This window comes from Brachyhypopomus gauderio, chromosome 10 (assembly GCF_052324685.1).
Source record: "Brachyhypopomus gauderio isolate BG-103 chromosome 10, BGAUD_0.2, whole genome shotgun sequence".
Lineage (NCBI taxonomy): Eukaryota > Metazoa > Chordata > Actinopteri > Gymnotiformes > Hypopomidae > Brachyhypopomus > Brachyhypopomus gauderio.
In genome coordinates this window covers 16,461,621-16,479,697 of record NC_135220.1, presented here as the reverse complement: position 1 = coordinate 16,479,697, position 18,077 = coordinate 16,461,621, and the positions used below count along the sequence as shown (strand labels likewise).

The following is an 18,077-nucleotide window of genomic DNA, read 5'->3' as shown; positions in this document are numbered from 1 at the left end:
TAAAACTCTGGGACCTTGGTGACATTGTGAGGCAGAGGGAGAGAATTCCCCCTGGTGTATTAGATGCACAGCTGCCTGAAGGCAACAGAGAGCTGAGCTTCTTGGGGAAAATACAAACAGGTCTGTGGGTGTAGCAGACTTTGTAAAAATAAATAAATAAAGTCCATCCACAAATAGCAAGGATTTCTTCAGTAAGAAGCTGACAGCCTTGTGTATTTCAGAGGGTTAGATTCTGACATGGTCTGCAGAGATATGCTTTATCAGTCTGAGAAATTATGACAATGGAGCAAATCTGTTTAGGTGGGGACGCCAAAGCACTTAAATGAAGTGATGTTAGTCAGATGTACATCTCAGCTTTATTATGTTTAAGAAGTGAACATCAGATCACAGAGGGAAATAAATGGAAATATGCTTCCACAAGTGCCTGCTTGGAAAGCAGATGGAAGATGAGGTTATAGCCTGTGCATGTGCAATCGCACAAGGGCCAAACCTGACTTGTTGTGTCGGGGCACATATTCCCTGCCAGATTGTCGAGTGTGCAGGAACCATTTTAGCTCCGAAACCAACTTAGATCCAAGCTCCACCTTGCTGAATCTCCACCTCCGCGCCATGAGCCCAGTTACACACAGCCGACGAAAATTAAATCACCGGACGGATGTCTTCCGACTGCTTTCTAGTGCTGCAGTGCAGCCGCTGATGGCGTTCCTGGGGCTCAACCACAGGGGAAAACATAACGCCTGACTTGCTCCACCTGAAAAACACCAGTAAGGATCTCCCAGTGGAGGCCTGCTCCAGCAGGGGTGGGGTGGTGGGGGTTGTGTGGGCTGTGGCGTAGGCAAACAGACCATTTTTGACCTGGGTGCTTTAGATCCCATCCTGTTCTTGAATAGGTATGATAATACAACTGAGAAACAGAAGGCTTGCCGCATGATGCCTGGTGTCCTGCAAAGCACAATCTCTACACATTCCTTTCAGATTGTACTTCCTTAGGAGTTGTTATTCAAGTTACCTGGAAAGGACCAGATCTCCATAAAATAAAGGCAACATAAAGAAATGAAGTCAATTTTTGGTCATTAAGTCTTAAGGCTCAGGATTAACTACCAGATTTGCTACCAAGACTCCACTGCATTTATAACAGGTTCAAAATGGCATCTTTCACTCTTAAATTGAAACCACCAAGCCTCTTTTCCCATCAGGCACACTCTTGACATTGGTTTACACGTGTATAGTTTATTTTCTGCACTGTATCCTAATTTGAATATACAAGTATTTGTTCCAATGAATGATCCAGTGAATTCTAATACCTCTACATTGTATTACAAATTTGCCTTTGGCAGCCTTTTAATATCAAGAGAATAGGTCAGCCTAAGGGTCGAGTTTTACTCAAGAATAGCTACAGCTTAACAGTACCACCGAGACCCCGGTCCCCCTGAGAGCAATCTTCATCGCCTAATTCATGGGGACATCATTTAAAGATGCTTATTATAACTCGTATATTATAACACGTACAACACGATAGGCGGAAATGTACAACATTCGTGTATTGCAAAAAGTGCTGCTAAGATTATGCGGCTATTGCTGCACGGCGAGCCGTTATGTGGGGAGACCCCGTTTTGTCAGGTTCAGAAAAGACCGTGTTGCGTTCGACGATTCGCCTGTGCGTTCGGCAGCCTCGCGCGCGCCACTCACGCGCACACAGTAGGGCGCGAGGCGCAACTGTGTGCGCCGAGGCTTTAGACAGCAGGTTTGGACTATGTAAGGTTCGGTCTGATTTATTTCTTTATACCACATTTAGCAAAGGAGGAGCACGTTTTCTGCGCGACTGTTTCCTTTCGCTTTGCTTCGTCTCTCTGTGCCGGAACAGAAAGGGCGAGGAGAAGGTAGAATGGGCGAACCCTTAAGGTTTTCACTGTAACTCTGGAGATGGATCCCACGTTATCGCGGGGAGACAAAGGTACAACTCTACATTTCTTTCGTCCACTATAGCGACAGTATTTTTTGCCATTTCCTGGACTGCACCGACTGTGCCTCACAACGAATCATGTATCAGTTGCGACTCAAATTCAATTTGACAGGTCCGTACTGACTCAAACCTGCTATTGCACTTGTTGAGTGAACATGGAAATTATTGTTGGCACAAGGTTACCGCAGTATCTGCAGCAAAGATGCTCCGAAATAATAATGTAATCTGTCATTCTGTTGGTGGAAGTCTGATTACAGTGAACGTCTTCAGGTCTCTGTATCGCCTTGGATTCAGTAAAAAAGTATTAATTGCTGGTTGCGCACTGGGTCTTTGAGTGTCAGTGGAAACATGTAGTAATGTTTAAGTACGCATTTCATGTTCATGTATGCACATCTGCATTAACCAGCTGTTTCCTTTTTTTTTTTACCGATTTTATCATTTATTCTGTAGATATAGACCGTACAGACCGTGTGTAGGCTTCCTAGACTTGTGGGTTGCACCATTTGTTCACTGAAGTTATGTTCTCGGTACCACAGAACATGCCTCACCTCACGCCTGATTTCCCGCAGTCACGCTTCCCTTTTGGGTGAAGCTCAGTCCACGCGTCATGATATTTGAACGTTTCTGCTTTTAAAACTATAACCAGCAACTTATGATGCGACCTGTGCTCATTTTGGACGCACAAGGGTTCGATAGTTCTACCTTGTTTGTTTTATTCATACTTATTTCCCAACTTACATGACATCATTTCCTGCAAAAAAACTGAAAACTTTTTATCAGCATTGCAGATGATTGTGTTTTGCATGAACACACAGTATTTCCATGTATGCTTCCTCACTCCGGAGATGAAGAAACAGCTCAGTCCGCACACTGGTTCTTCTTTCTCTAATCAGTTACTTCAACAGTTGACAAATATTATTTTGAATGTGCTTATGAATGTTTTATGAGTATCAAACCACGAATGTTAAAACACAATGACACAGGACACTACAGTCTATAAACTGAAAACCAGGTACCACTGCAGATGGTGAATTAACACTGATTTTGCTAAGCACAAATTGAACATGAGGTTTCTAGATGATTTTTAGCACATGGCTAATTTATCTACTGCGTGACAGTTCAATATTGCATGCAGTACAACCTGAAGTGTACATCACATTCTCTGAGAAGTGCTACATTAAGAGTTCTGAACTTCTCCTTAAGATCTCTGATTGGTGAAGTGAATGGCTCCTTTGCAGATAAAAAACTGAGAAGAAAAGATGAACTGGTAAATTTGTATTATTATATGTAAAGAAAAATACCACAATTCCTTTTTTGGTTTGACATTTTAAAGAATCACAGGCAATATACGTGTTAACCTTATGGTCACCATTCTACACAATGAAAAATGCTTTCCCTCTGTCATTGATTTCGACCTTGGGATTCAACTTCAAATGGATGTCTTTTCTTGCTGAAAGGCCATTAAAGTCACTCCCAATACAGTGAACTGTTGACATTCTGACATGTGGCCTACAGATTCTTCACTGTCATAATGCATGTGACAATGACTTTAAAGGGGCAAAGTATTCATTTTCTATTCAGGCCAATTTATCTATATTTCTGAGAAGGTCTATTTAGGTCATTAGAGTGATCGATCAAATTGGCAGCTTAGTGTTTAATTGTTAGAATGTCTCTTATCAGAACAGCTTTTGAAATTAGAGTTTTATCTGGGGTTTTGTCCTGGACATATTTTATTAAAGGAAACTGAACCTATGCCTCAGATCAAATTCCGCACATTTCATAAAAATGAAAAATGATACGCAAAGGCGGAAATTTAATCTACTATCACTGTTCATAATAGGCTGGAAGTTGTAGTTTAAATCATTCTGAAATTGGTCTTGCATTTTCTGGAGTAGCATTTCATTGTCTTTAAGACGGTGAGACTTAGACTGAGCATAGAATGGGTATTTGGAGGTGGAACCTCTAATAACACTAATTAGGTCTTGGCACTGGCAAACTGGAGCAGGTGATCCACTGCCGGTTTCCAGCATGTTCAAGTTCACTCTAATTCACATACATGTCTGCGAGAGCCACACGGAATGGTGTTCTTCTCTGTCATTACATGCAATAATAAAACATCAAAATGAGGCATATCTCCCCTCTCCCTGCCCTCCAGTGCACTGAATTACGGGTAAACTCACTGCTGTCCCTCTTTCTCTCATATCATATGTGGCTACCCACACACTGCTGCAAGATCTGCATTCATTTACCATTCTTGCAAAGGAAACTTCAAGCCATTAATATCACATATTCTTTGTGGGTTTCCTTTGCACAATAAGTGAATATTGACTTTACTGAATTGCATCTGTTGGATTGATTTTTCTCTGTCATATTATTTTGGCCTGTAATTAACAACATTAAGGAACTCAGATGTGTTTATGAGTTATAGCACATTTTGATTTATTCTTCTTTACCATCACACACTGTGAAGATTACACATGGTAACCAAGCGCAATTTTGGTGCAGCATTTTGAATATAAAATGGAGCTGCAGCCTACTGTAAAGCAGCCATTGCAGGGAATCCGGACAAGAATTTGAGTTGGTTTCTATGAGTCACCTCAAGCCATCACATGTTATTACTAGACCGTTCTGAGCCGGATACACTAAGCCGATTTTACTCTGACAGGACAGTCTGTCGGTTGTTTTGAGAAAAATCTCACTGATGGCTTATACCTATGGCAACGTGCAAGGACAGCCTTATGCCAAGGAATGAGCTGTGGTATTCACAAAAATCAGCAATCAAATGCTGCCACTGTAAAGAAGACCATAGTGATAGAACACTAGAATGTTCAAACGTTTCTGCTGTAGAGTAGACCATAGTAATAGAACACTAGAATGTTCAAATGTTTTTGCAAGAGAGAAGACCATAGAGATAGAACACTAGAATGTTCAAATGCTTCTGCTGTAGAGAAGACCATAGAGATAGAACACTAGAATGTTCAAACGCTTCTGCTGTAGACCATAGTGATAGAACACTAGAATGTTCAAACGCTTCTACTGTAGAGAAGACCATAGAGATAGAACACTAGAATGTTCAAACGCTTCTGCTGTAGAGAAGACCATAGTGATAGAACACTAGAATGTTCAAACGCTTCTGCTGTAGACCATAGTGATAGAACACTAGAATGTTCAAACATTTCTGCTGTAGAGAAGACCATAGTGATAGAACACTAGACTGTTCAGATGCTTCTGTTGTAGAGAAGACCATAGTGATAGAACACTAGAATGTTCAAATGCTTCTACTGTAGAGAAGACCATAGTGATAGAACACTAGAATGTTCAAACACTTCTGCTGTAGAGAAGACCATAGTGATAGAACACTAGAATGTTCAAATGCTTCTGCTGTACAGAAGACCATAGTGATAGAGCACTAGAATATTCAAATGCTTCTGCTGTAGAGAATACCATAGTGATAGAACACTAGAATGTTCAAACGCTTCTGCTGTAGACCATAGTGATAGAACCAGAGGTGGGACCAAGTCAGTGTTTTGCAAGTCTCAAGTAAGTCCAAGTCTTTATACCTCAAGTCCCGAGTCAAGTCTCAAGCAAAGACACTCAAGTCAAGTCAAGTCTCGAGTCAAGACAGGCAACAGTCAAGTCAAGTCCCAAGTCTGAAACTTGGAATTTCAAGTCCTTTCGAGTCTTTTTTTTTTTTTTTACCGATGTTGCAGGTATATTTTAAATGTAAATAATAGACATGCGTTCTTTTTTTAAATCTGTATTCTCCTCAAATCTTGATAAAACGTGCAACTGAAAACACGAAGTATAAAAAAAATTAAAATTACACCTCTTTATTGCACAGTTCAATTTGTTAAACTTAGCTGCAAAAATATTCAATTTTCCAGAAATAAATATTATGTGAAAAAGTCATAAGTAGAACTCCATGTTCAAATAAAAAGTGCTGATATTTTCACAGTACAATACAACGAACCATAACAGCATTTTCCCTCTCTTCTCTTATCTGGTTTCTTGGAGAACATGTGTGAGTGACACAAGACAAACAAATATAAGAACTGAACAATTAACAGGAATCTGCAACTTTAGACATTTCAGTAAACTATTCTGCATTGCATTTGCTGGCCAAAAGTCTGTATGTCATTTGTGCACGATGAATGATGTCCCCATAGCTGAAAACTCGCTCCACTTTTGTCAATATATTTTTTTCTCGACGTAGATGTCTTCAAATACACAATCCATGCTGAGATAGAACTGGATATTATGATGGTGACAGAGAGAGGCTCTCTTCCCCGAGTTCAGATACAGAACCCAGGGTTGCCAACTCTCACGCATTGAGCGTGAGACACACGCATTTGACCGTCTTCACACGCTCTCACGCCACACATCCGATTTCTCACGCCGGAAAAAAATCTAGTTTATTTACCTCTGATCCACATCTATGATTCAATGAGTTACTAGTTCGCTCTGGCACCAACCACTGGCGATCGATCGATCGCGATATAATACTTAATTTGTGTCCATTTTACACCCCGCCCGGTAAAAATTTACGTTCGCCCACCCCCCATTTGATTGGTTGTGCTGCAGCTCATGCACACACACACGTACAGAGTGTGGAAAAGCAGAGGACTGGTCTGCGTCAGAAGGACGGAAATGAAATTAATGGGGCGCACTTTATAAATATTAATATGCGTTTTAAAATTTAGATTTGGGGTAAAAAAATGAAGTCTTTGCAAGTAAACAGGTTCAAGTCCAATTCAAGTCCCAAGTTATTGGTGTAAAAGTCCAAGTCAAGTCTAAGTCTCTGAATATTTTTTCAAGTCAAGTCAAAAGTCTTAATATTAATGACTCGAGTCTGACTCGAGTCCAAGTCATGTGACTCGAGTCCCCACCTCTGGATAGAACACTAGAATGTTCAAACATTTCTACTGTAGAGAAGACCATAGTGATAGAACACTAGACTGTTCAAATGCTTCTGCTGTAGACCATAGTGATAGAACACTAGAATGTTCAAACATTTCTACTGTAGAGAAGACCATAGTGATAGAACACTAGACTGTTCAAAGGCTTCTGCTGTAGACCATAGTGATAGAACACTAGAATGTTCAAATGCTTCTACTGTAGAGAAGACCATAGTGATAGAACACTAGAATGTTCAAATGCTTCTGCTGTACAGAAGACCATAGTGATAGAACACTAGAATGTTCAAACATTTCTGCTGTAGAGAAGACCATAGTGATAGAACACTAGAATGTTCAAATGCTTCTGCTGTAGAGAAGACCATAGTGATAGAACACTAGAATGTTCAAATGCTTCTGCTGTAGAGAAGACCATAGTGATAGAACACTAGAATGTTCAAACGCTTCTGCTGTATAGAACACCATAGTGATAGAACACTAGAATGTTCAAATGCTTCTGCTGTAGAGAAGACCATAGTTATAGAACACTAGCATGTTCAAACGCTTCTGCTGTATAGAACACCATAGTGATAGAACACTAGCATGTTCAAACGCTTCTGCTGTAAAGATAGAGAAAACAAAACAAGTGTAACAAGTGAGTCATATTTCCTTGAAGCTCCCAATTCATGGAAGATACCCAAGTATGTTCTTATTTGTGTGTATGTGTATGTGCACATGCTTCAGTGTAAATTTGTGTGCATGTGAGAATATGTGTGCGCATGATTTTCAGCAGATATGCCCATTCAAAGTGAACCAGGACGTCCAGGTATCTGCTGTTGTAAACCTTGTGCCATCTGCTATCAGGCAGTAGAATGATGCAGGCATATGTGGCACAGATCAATGGCCTTGCACTGCAGACTAACATTGTGGGGCCAGGCAGAGATGAGGGAGGAGTTTAGTCTGGAGGAACTGGTCTCCAGAGGCTACACATCTGCACCCAGTTCAGTGCCAAGTCAAATCAACCAGTGACAACTCCACTTTCAATAAACAGCATACAGTATAATGCAGTTTATTGGTTAATGAATTAGCAATTAGAAGATAGATAATTAACAGGTGTGCAATGAGAGATTTTCTTTTTTTTATTTTTATTTTTTGCTTTTTTGGAAAAAATAGCTGTTTTTAATTCATCCCTCTCAGAGGTTGATCGTTGATCATTGATGGTGAATTAGTGGTGTATAAACGGTGCAGAAAATAAAGAATAGGTGAGAATAGACCAGTGTATGAGTGCACCTTTGACATCGTCATTTACGGTGTGTGGCTAGAGCAATACATTTTGAAGGCAATTCTGTACATTCAGCGCCAGTGACATTAAAGTGCGTGATTAAAGATCTGGACATGTTTTGCAGTAGGTCTCCAGAGTTCTGCAGATGCCGTCATCATCACTGAATGTCACTTGGAGCCATTTTCAGGGAAGCTTCCTATGGGTGGCACTCTATAATTTTCATTACTTTACCAGGCATCAGCCATTCTCTGTGCAACATTTAAGGTTTGTGCAGCATTCTGCAAATGTAATGTATTTCACTATGCCTTATCTGATTCTCTCTTAATAATCTGTCACCTAGTTAAAGTCAGAATATGGAATCTTCATTGATCTGTAGTGAGCAGAACTGCTGTGGCTGCCTTTAAAGAGATTTAGCCACCAGATTGCTATTGGGCGTAATGCCAGCTTTCCACTCTATAGTTTCCCATGTATCTTAAACATCTGCCAACCTATAGAGTTGTTCTGCAGTGCCTACTAGCATCCTGTATAGCAACCTGAAGTTTAGTTTCCGTTTCTTCCTCAGGGAAACCCATACAGTGGTTTTGTCATATATAAAACAAAAGATACCAAACAGATTCATTAGGCTCCCTTTTATTTTCTCACCTTTCTCAAATGTTCTTTGACATTTTATGCCATGAACTGGTCAAGCTATTAGAAAGTAAATGGCTGGAAAGCCCCTGGAAAAAATGCTTAATCTATTGTTGTTTTGATATAAAACATGTGCTTATTTTGCATTTCTTGTCGGTATCAGCATTGAATACTGTATCTTAGTAGTATTCTATTTCAACAATATCTGGATTCTAACTTTCTGTACTGGCTAGGATGTGTTCCATGAGTACACAATAAAACTCTCGTAAGTCGCTCTAGAAAAGAACTTAACAAATGAGGCCTAAATTCATCTAAGTGTTGCATAGATGAAATGATCAGTTGTAACAACGGTTTTCTCTAATTCGTAGAATTAAGTGTAATAACTAATTTATGAATATGTTTTGATATATATATATATATATATTTTTTTTTTTTATTTTTATTATATATATATATATATATATATATATATATATAAACTTGTCTTGGACTAATTCATTATAATATAATATAGAATTTTGCCTTCTCTCACTCAGTTGGTCTTATCTTAAAATTTAATTTCTGGTCTTGACTGAGACTGATCTCAACTGAAACAAGCTTTTAAAAAAACTTTTAATGGCCCATGTTAACATATCTTTCTTTCTTAGGTCGTTTTCATTTCATTTAAAAAATGCATGCAAGGCATTTGTAAATGTCTCGGAAAGTTTATATAGAAACGTAAATCATAAATGGAACACATTGTTCTCATCTGGGATCTTAACCACACAGGGTCTTGGACTCATTTTGGAGTTGACATGAGTGGTTTTGACTAAAGGGCAACTACCTCCTACATGGCATTCTGCAGTTATGCTCCACTGTTTACTTGGTTATGCCAGACACAATTCCTAGAGGTCCATGCACTGCAGAGTTTGGCATTTATCCAATTCCAACCCTGAAATCGAAACCCTACAGACTTGGTAATTAGCTGATAAGTTGAATAAGGTGTAGTCATAGATATCACAAAACTATGCAGCACTTTTAGTCCTTTAGGAGTAGGGTCTGGCATTCCTACAGAAAATTAACAAACATAGTGTTTGGGAATATGAGACGTATGAGCAAATGGAGCTTGTTCGTATCATACAACACTCATCCACTAACCAGTGGTCCACTAACCTGTGATTAGTCCAGAATAATCTATGACACCAGCATTTCAAAAAAGAGAAACATCATGAAATTTCTCTTATTATTGTTAATTTTATAGTGGATTGCTTTTTTCAGTACTTCCTGTGTGGTTAAAAGAGGTATTTATACTCACTGTTAAATAATTTCCTTGTTGAAAGAAGTGAATGGTCTCAGCACATCTGTTTAGGCACAGTAAGGTTATGAAAACACTGCAAGTAAGAGTGACCCAGATTCACCTTATTTATGCTGCCTGTGTTCACCATCAGTATGATCAGATCATGCTCCTTCACTGACCTGCAAAGTAAAAAGCATGCTTGTCGAGACAGGAACAATCAGCTAATGGTGGCAACCATAGTCTAATGTTGTTAATGTGTGGTCGAGGCTGGCTATGAATTCAGCTGTGCTACACGGAAGCTCATTTACATTCAACTTTTCAGTGATTTATTTGACATTATGACAAATATCAATGTTGCAGTTATTTCATATGAGTGACTACCCATTATCGAAGTGCTCATTCACAATAGATCCAAGGAACTTTGTATTTAACATTCAGAAGATTAATCAGCCTGTCTCATCTCTAGGAGGCATTTTTTCTTAGCAGTAAAATATAGAAGACCACTTAAAATATACGATTCCTTTGGAGATTTCCACGTGTTCCAGGTGTTGTACCATTGACACTGATTTGGCAAACGCAGCTCACTGATTGGTGGTCCAGTGAAATTATACTTGGCTAGGTGTCTTCTGATATCAACGTGAAGGATAGATTAAGAACTGAAGGTGCTTGAACCCTACTCTTTGGCCTACTTTTTTCTTCTTACTATGACTGTTTTCCTGATTCTCAACTAAAACCATCTGCACAGTCCCACTACTCAGAGAAGTCAAGAGACCATAGTCAATAAAATAAATTAATTTGCTTATGGGGTTAATAATTTTATTTCAGCCTAATTTATCTAGACCATTCTGTCACACTTAACTAGTCCTAGTTTTTTTAGTAGGTCCAATATTCAGTGGGCCCATATTAGTGCTGGGCAGTATGACCAAAATTCTATATCACGGTATTTTTCAAATATTATATCGGTTTCACGGTATTTGACGGTTTTTCCCCCCATGCGTGATGTGTTAACTGCATTGATTACGAAAATAATTACTGCAGTACCCTACTCCACTGTTAGAAAAATGTCTTCACCTAAGTATTACATGTAATACAGATTTGCATGGCCTCACATGATCAGTTTTCAAATGGTAGCACTAAAGTAGTGAATGAATTATATAGCATGACAGTTTTATTTTTTAATCTCTTTTAATGTGATAAAAAGCGCATCATTTCAACCATATGTGTATTTGTATAAATATGTAACTTAATTAAGCTGAAGGTGCTGGAAAATATTGAAAATGGACCTAGAAAGTTCCGTACATGTGCTTGAATTCCACCTTGTAAAGGTGGATGAACCCTGCAAACACAGCGCTGACAACCTCGACATGCCACAGCGGAGCCCCAGCGATTGCTACCTGTATTTTCCGGACTATAAGCCGTTACTTATTCCCTCATGCTTTGAACCATGCGACTTATAATGAAGTGCAGCTTTTCTGTAGATGTTTCTTCACCCATCAGGGGTGGAGCAGAATATTAATCAGGTGGTAGGACAAAGTTGTAAATCAAAGAAGAAAGTGTTAATTTTCATTTAGCACATGCAACAGCAGGCACGACGGATAATTTTTTTCAAATAAACGTGTTGTGCCGAATTCCGACTTCCCTCGTTTGCACACGCTACAGATGATATTTGGGAGTTACAGTGATTATAACTTAGTTAATTGAGCCCTCTAGTTTTGTCCTTACTAGATATTTAGACATAATACTGCTGTAGTATTGCGAAGTCATGTGGTCAGAGGTGAACTTCGGTATAGCCAGTGTGTATTTTATTTAAAATAATTAACACCCTTGAGCTTTGTGGCTTTGGACATAGATAAGGCAGTTTGCTATGATGGATAATTAAAGTCTAGCTCTTATTTATACATACAGTAGAAACGTAAATCAACAATATCATCTGTAGCGTCTTTATGCGGATAAACGAGAGGGCAGTCGGAATTCGCCACAACACCGGCTGAAAGCCAAATCTGTCGCACGTGCAATGCTACAGGCACTGTTTGGAAACTGATCAGTTCAGTTAAATGTAATCAGTTCAGTAGATATATGCGGCTTTTAGCCCGGTGCGGCTTATACAACATTTTCCTTTTTTTTTTTTAAACATTGTAGGTGCAGCTTATGTTGAGGTGCGCTGTATAGTCGAGAAAATACAGTACTTCCTGACAACAGACACGGCTTCCTTCTTTGGCAAAAGTTCCTTTGGAGCATCATCTTTTACTTCAGTGTTTGGGAGAATTTGTGGTTCAGAACATCCCTCATTTTCAGCAAGCTAGATTTGCACTGTTGCATCTGTGCTTAGCGGCGCAGCAATAAAAAGCGTCCCTTGAGCAACAATTAACGAACATGCTGCGTTCCGGACACATGAAGGCTATTTAAACCGGTGTGGCCGGTTTATGAAAAATTCTTATGATAACAAAAATAAACAACGGTTTTCGGTGCAAACCGGTATACCGCCCAGCACTAGCCCATATGTCTAATGTCATATAATTATTAAACATATTTAATCTGAACAGTACAGCAGACATATGCAAATCAATTCCACCAGGAGTAACCTCATTGACACTAAAAAAAACATGTAGAAGACACACCAAAAATAATTAATTAATTTGCATATGGTGTTAATAATTTTATTTCAGCCTAATTTATCTATACCATTCTGCCACAGAGAGCCTCGGTAGGAAGAACACACCCACTGACACACACACACACACACACACACACACACACACACACACACACACACACATTGCACCTGCCCCACTCCCAGTCACCTGATTATTAAACATGAGCACCTGTGCCTTGTCTTGTTGTCTTGTCCCTTCCTTATTTAAGGCCCACAGGTACCTCCTCTGGTGCTGCACATCACTCACCTCTACAGGTGCCTGGAAGATGTCACACGGACGCCTGCTCTCCTGTCGATGCTGTATGAGCCGTTAGCGCCAGCTGTTTTCTTCAGTTTCCGCCTTTCTCTGAGCTCGCTGTTATGCATATTGTTGTAGTGTTGTTGTAGCAAAACCGCAAAACTACAACTGCAATTTGCAAACTACAGTTTTACCCCATTCCCCAGTACTTAGTGGATGGACATTTGGATGCAGTGTGTGTGTGGCATTGACTGTTGTCAAAATTCAATCAGCATTTGTTTCTGAGAAACCTTTGGAGATACCAAATTTTGCCTTCTAATTCATAACTGTACCATGAGTGAATGTGTTTGACTGTTGTGTAATCAATTAGGCAAGTTTGTTTTCATTCTGACCGCTTTAATAAAAACCAAAGGAAATCAATATCCTCATTATCCCATAGTAGATCACTGCATTGTTGTTATATGTTTCTGTTAGATGTGATACTCTCTGCATCATTGATTTGATTCCGTCAATGTACTGAAACACCCACCATTCTGAAAGTGTAATTCTGACTTCTGTGAGACCATAATCTATTAGGCTGAATTAGTATCCTCACAACTTCTGAGATGTTATGTTCACATTCTTCACAGTGTATAACTTGGCAAATGATTTTTTTACTACATTGAACAGTTAAACTATAATTTTCATTCTCATGACCTCAGAAACATTGTAGAAATGTGCCAATTAAAATTGTCTTGCTTCCTTGACAAATCGATATCCCTTTCCAAATGTTACAAGAACTCTTCTTGTCCACACGGCTTAACCGGTTGAGCTCAAGGTTAACATCTCCCTCTTCACCAGTGTGAATCCCTTAAGCTATGGAAAAAGTAGAGTTCAGGTTTGACATGTTTATGTACTAACCATCCAGGCAATGTAGAGGTTTTATTCACAGCCATTTGAGCACCTCTGCAAAATATATTTTTTCACTCCTTGGTGCTTGGACAACAATGATTGCCACTTGTGGCTATATTTCTCACTTGATCTTTATGAGACTTGGACAAAGTCAGTCTCATCAGTGATAAGACGCCTATAAATTAGTACATAAAAGCAGATTTTCCACAGTAATTTCTTTCTTGGGAAAGGTTACCAACTTTAACTACAATATAAATACAATTCAGCTGCTCCAAACAGGTTTGGAAAACATAGTTGGAGTGTCGTAAGAAGCAGCACGTAGCCGGTTTAAAAGTGCCTCTTTGATTCTTTTGACAGGACAGTGGTTGTGATCTGCAGAGGCAGCAGCACTGTACGGCCTATTAGCACATCGTTGCTCATAAGGCCATGTGGCCTGGAGCAGTGTAGCTCGGAATAAGAATTACGGTGTTCAACGTGTTAGGTGTTGATGCCAGAGGAGCGTGGACTCCTGAAGAACTCAGACACCGGAGCTCCAGTAGCTGTGACCGCTGAATGCTGCTTTAGAGATGTTAAGGTGGAGGTTCTGTACTGTTGAAGCCTGGGCTTTGTACACGGTGCAGACTGCAGGGTGTGGCGCACAGCACTGAACTGTCACTCTGAGTGTTGCTGCAACTCAGTCACCCTGAATGATGCTGTTTACTGGAGGCAGAGTGAGTTTTTCTCTAAAGCTATTGTCTTATCAAAAGTGAAGGAATATACTGCAGTTTGTCTGAATTAACCAACTATTTGTGCCGGAGATCTGGACCGATCTCTGTTCAGCGGGTCTGCTGCAGACGGGTGGCATAACAAGCGGTTCTTTCACATCTCTCAGCCCAGACAAGAGAGCTCATGATTGTTTTGCCGCAGTATATGGTACCACTGGAGCGAGCAATGGCAATCCTTTACAAAAGGCTTTGGCCTTTACACGAGGATGAGGTATTTTCTGAAATAAAAAGTGAATTCTCCCATCTCTGTCCTGCGTGTGTTTAGATGAGGTCCATCCGGAGGAGGCGGGGCATGCGCGTGTGAGGATGCGTGAGCAGCTCGTGTGGCACCACCCTCTGCAGTTCTCCTGGCTGATGGAGGCCGAGCCCTTCACCTCCTCGCTGCGGGCGGGCGGCCCCGCGGCTGGCGCGAGCATGACGCTGGAGCAGAAGACCACCTTTGCCTTCGTCATCTTCCTCTTCGTCTTCCTCTGCATGCTGATCGTGCGCTGCTTCCGCATCCTGCTGGATCCGTACCGCAGCATGCCCACGTCCACCTGGGCCGACGGCCTGGACGGCCTGGAGAAGGGCCAGTTCGACTACACGCTGGCGTAAAGGGCGGGGCCAACGCGTGCACACGCACACTGGGCCGCGCACGGACACACACGCAACACAAACACATGCAACACAAACACGCAGCACACATGCCCTGTTCAGACGTAAATAATGACTAAAGAGAGTCATCCACTGACATGTATATACTACACTATACAAAAACGCAGATGTGCACATCAATTTGTCTTTGGTCGGGTACAAAAACACGTTATGAAGTAAAAATTTGGTGCATGGTTAGTAAAACAGCAAGCTTGAAGTAAATCGATCCTGTCTTTGTAGTCAAAACAATGTTGATTCACACATATTTTCATTTTCCAGTGGAGCACTTGGGGGTCACGACTGGCCGTGCTCCGCACTGACTCACTGTTCTCTGCCATGGGAAGCCTGGCCCTCTCACACAGGGTAACCCTCACCGTCTCTGTGACCTCACCCCTCAATATGACCTTCTCTTCGCATTGACACTGTTGTATACTGCCAAGTAAATGTCTCTAGAGGATGACTCCTTTTGACGACCCTTTATAAGCACGTCATAAATACAAATAGTATGTTACCGCTTTTGTCAAAAGTGATGAGCCTTAAGGTGTGCACTGTTATTATTAATGTAACTTAGATACGTTTGAATGCTTAGAGATAAGCAGTGTATTTATGCAGTGCTTATGAAAGTGAAGGGCCTTTCAGTCGATGCCAAATTCGAAACATTAGGCAAGTTGTTGATAACTTGTACGTAACTGTCCGTGACATTAGATATTTGAATGTACACTCAATGTAGAAGCTACAGCTAGCACTTTTGGCCTGGTTTCTAACCAGGTTCGAAATGACAACACTCCAATCATGGTGTAGATATGCCTACGGGTCTGCTGCAGATCAGATCGTTTTAAACGTTATCACAGAATGAACCACAGTCAGCACATGCTGCCATATTAGCACAAGTGAACTGAGTTCCGTCTTTCTACAACATCTGCTCTGGTATTTGTATGATCAAACGAATGTCCCAAGTCTGCTTTGCCAGCCTTTCTCAGTTGAGGCGCTAGGCACGGGAGCCATAACCTTAACAGTTAAGCACAGCTAATACGCTCAAATTCACCGCTGATAGCAAACAATGAGATAAAAATGAAATCATGTGTAAAACATATCCATCAGCGACTGGACTGCTCTGAAATATCCCTTTCTGGCCCACACGTGTTGATTTTACTGCTCATGTCAGTCTGAAACCGACGCAACGTTTCTTTGCACTTCTGCGTTCTCCTCTCGCCACTGTGAATGAGTATTATGATGAAAGAGTATTTTAAGAAATGCCAGGTGTGAGTATTATGATGAAAGAATCTTTTAAGAAATGTCAGGTTGTGCGATGTTTTGAACTGCCAGTGTACGCAGAGATGACTGCCACTATTTTGCATGCACGGCGCTCATCTGACGCGCGAGCGAAACTGCAGGAGGGGCGCGAGCGGACAGACGCGTTCAGATGCTGCTGGTTTGACTGCTGGTGATGTTCTCCTAAAGCTTTGTTCACCGTGAGGACCTGCTTTGCTTCTCTGTGAATAGGCTGATACAAAGCCCTTAACAGCACTTCCCTGATCACTGTATGCTTCATGGCTTCAGAAAAAAAATGACATGAAATGAACATGTCTGATTTGGAAGTGTCCAAGTCTGTGACAATATTTAGACCTATATACTGTTACAACCAATAGATTGTGTGAGGACAGTAGAAGAGAGGAATACTTATATAAAATAGATAATAGATTTTCAATGGAGCACCTATTGTATGAAATATGAATAGTGCTCGTTCAGGCACACGGTAGCTCTGAATCTGTGTTCAACAGCCACATCTGTATTTGTCTTGTAGAAAGATTAAAAATAAATTCTGCCAAATTCTTCACTAACTGACCCTTCCTTTTCTTTAGCCTACACCATGAAAAATAACAAGCCTGTCTTGTATTAATAAATAGTCTACATTTTCTATTATTTCTAATCTTGTTATGGATTATCAATGTTATAAAATGAGCAAACACTCAGATTATTCACTCTTTCATTCAGTTGTCTGTCTCTTTGATGTGTAATATACATAAATAACTATTATTGTATAATTGGCATTAAGTATTAAAAAGCGTGCAAACACACATCACAATTTTGGTGATATAGCCAACACATGTTAGCTGCCCCATCAGAACCCAAATGAAAATAATACTATAATACACCAGTTTAGCATACTGTAACTTTCACTAATTGTGTTTCCATGACAATGTAATGAGATATATGATGTTTCCCCACAAATATATGGTTCCATCAAATGGAAATATTATCTACAGGACATCCTTATCTTTTCTTCTTTGTTCGCTTCTGACACATCAGTTTCACTGGTATTTATTAAATTACAGGCCAGTTTTCCAGTCCCAGATTAAGTGAAAGCTTAAACAAAATGAAATTTAATCTAAATTTACAGTAAATAACCAAATTCAATGAAATGAAGTTTTTGGTAATGTAGCGCTCAATACTGAATGCCAAAGAAATGTAATTTATGTCTCGGATCTAGATTCAGGAGGCGTGGGATTAAACATGGGATATTAAACATGGGATAGTTATCCATTTAAAATGCATTTAGACCACCAGGTGGCAGTCGAAGACAATCTTATATGCAGGGTCTCTGAAGGAATTGCCGACATAATGCTAGCCGATTTTCTAGGAGCAAATTACAAAAAGCATTTTAATCGTACATTTGGAAATGTTCTTTTTTAAATATGATGATGATGATGGTCTGACCGATTAAAATCACACTTCAGTTCAAAGATCAGTCAGAAATCTAAGACAAGTATAAATGATCAATTACTACACAAAATCATCCAACGTTTATTACAGTACACATTTTCTTCTATTTCACATGGCAAATAATACTATTTCAC

At 40.0% G+C, this 18,077-nt stretch overlaps 1 protein-coding gene across 1 annotated transcript; it reads left to right on the top strand.

Moving 5' to 3' along the window:
• Positions 1-1,613: 1,613 nt before the first annotated feature.
• On the top strand, positions 1,614-17,077 carry ctxn3 (cortexin 3). Its single transcript, XM_077019992.1, has 2 exons — positions 1,614-1,954; positions 14,852-17,077. Exons 1-2 carry the CDS (start codon positions 1,924-1,926, stop codon positions 15,178-15,180), a joined length of 360 nt encoding a protein of 119 aa, XP_076876107.1. The 5' UTR covers positions 1,614-1,923; the 3' UTR covers positions 15,181-17,077.
• The last annotated feature ends 1,000 nt before the right edge of the window (positions 17,078-18,077 follow it).

Excerpts from the sequence above, each read along its gene's own strand:
- ctxn3 (XM_077019992.1), top strand. The coding sequence starts at position 1,924 with ATGGATCCCACGTTATCGCGGGGAGACAAAG. Across the intron at positions 1,955-14,851 it reads GTTATCGCGGGGAGACAAAG|ATGAGGTCCATCCGGAGGAG; the intron begins GTACAACTCTAC and ends GCGTGTGTTTAG.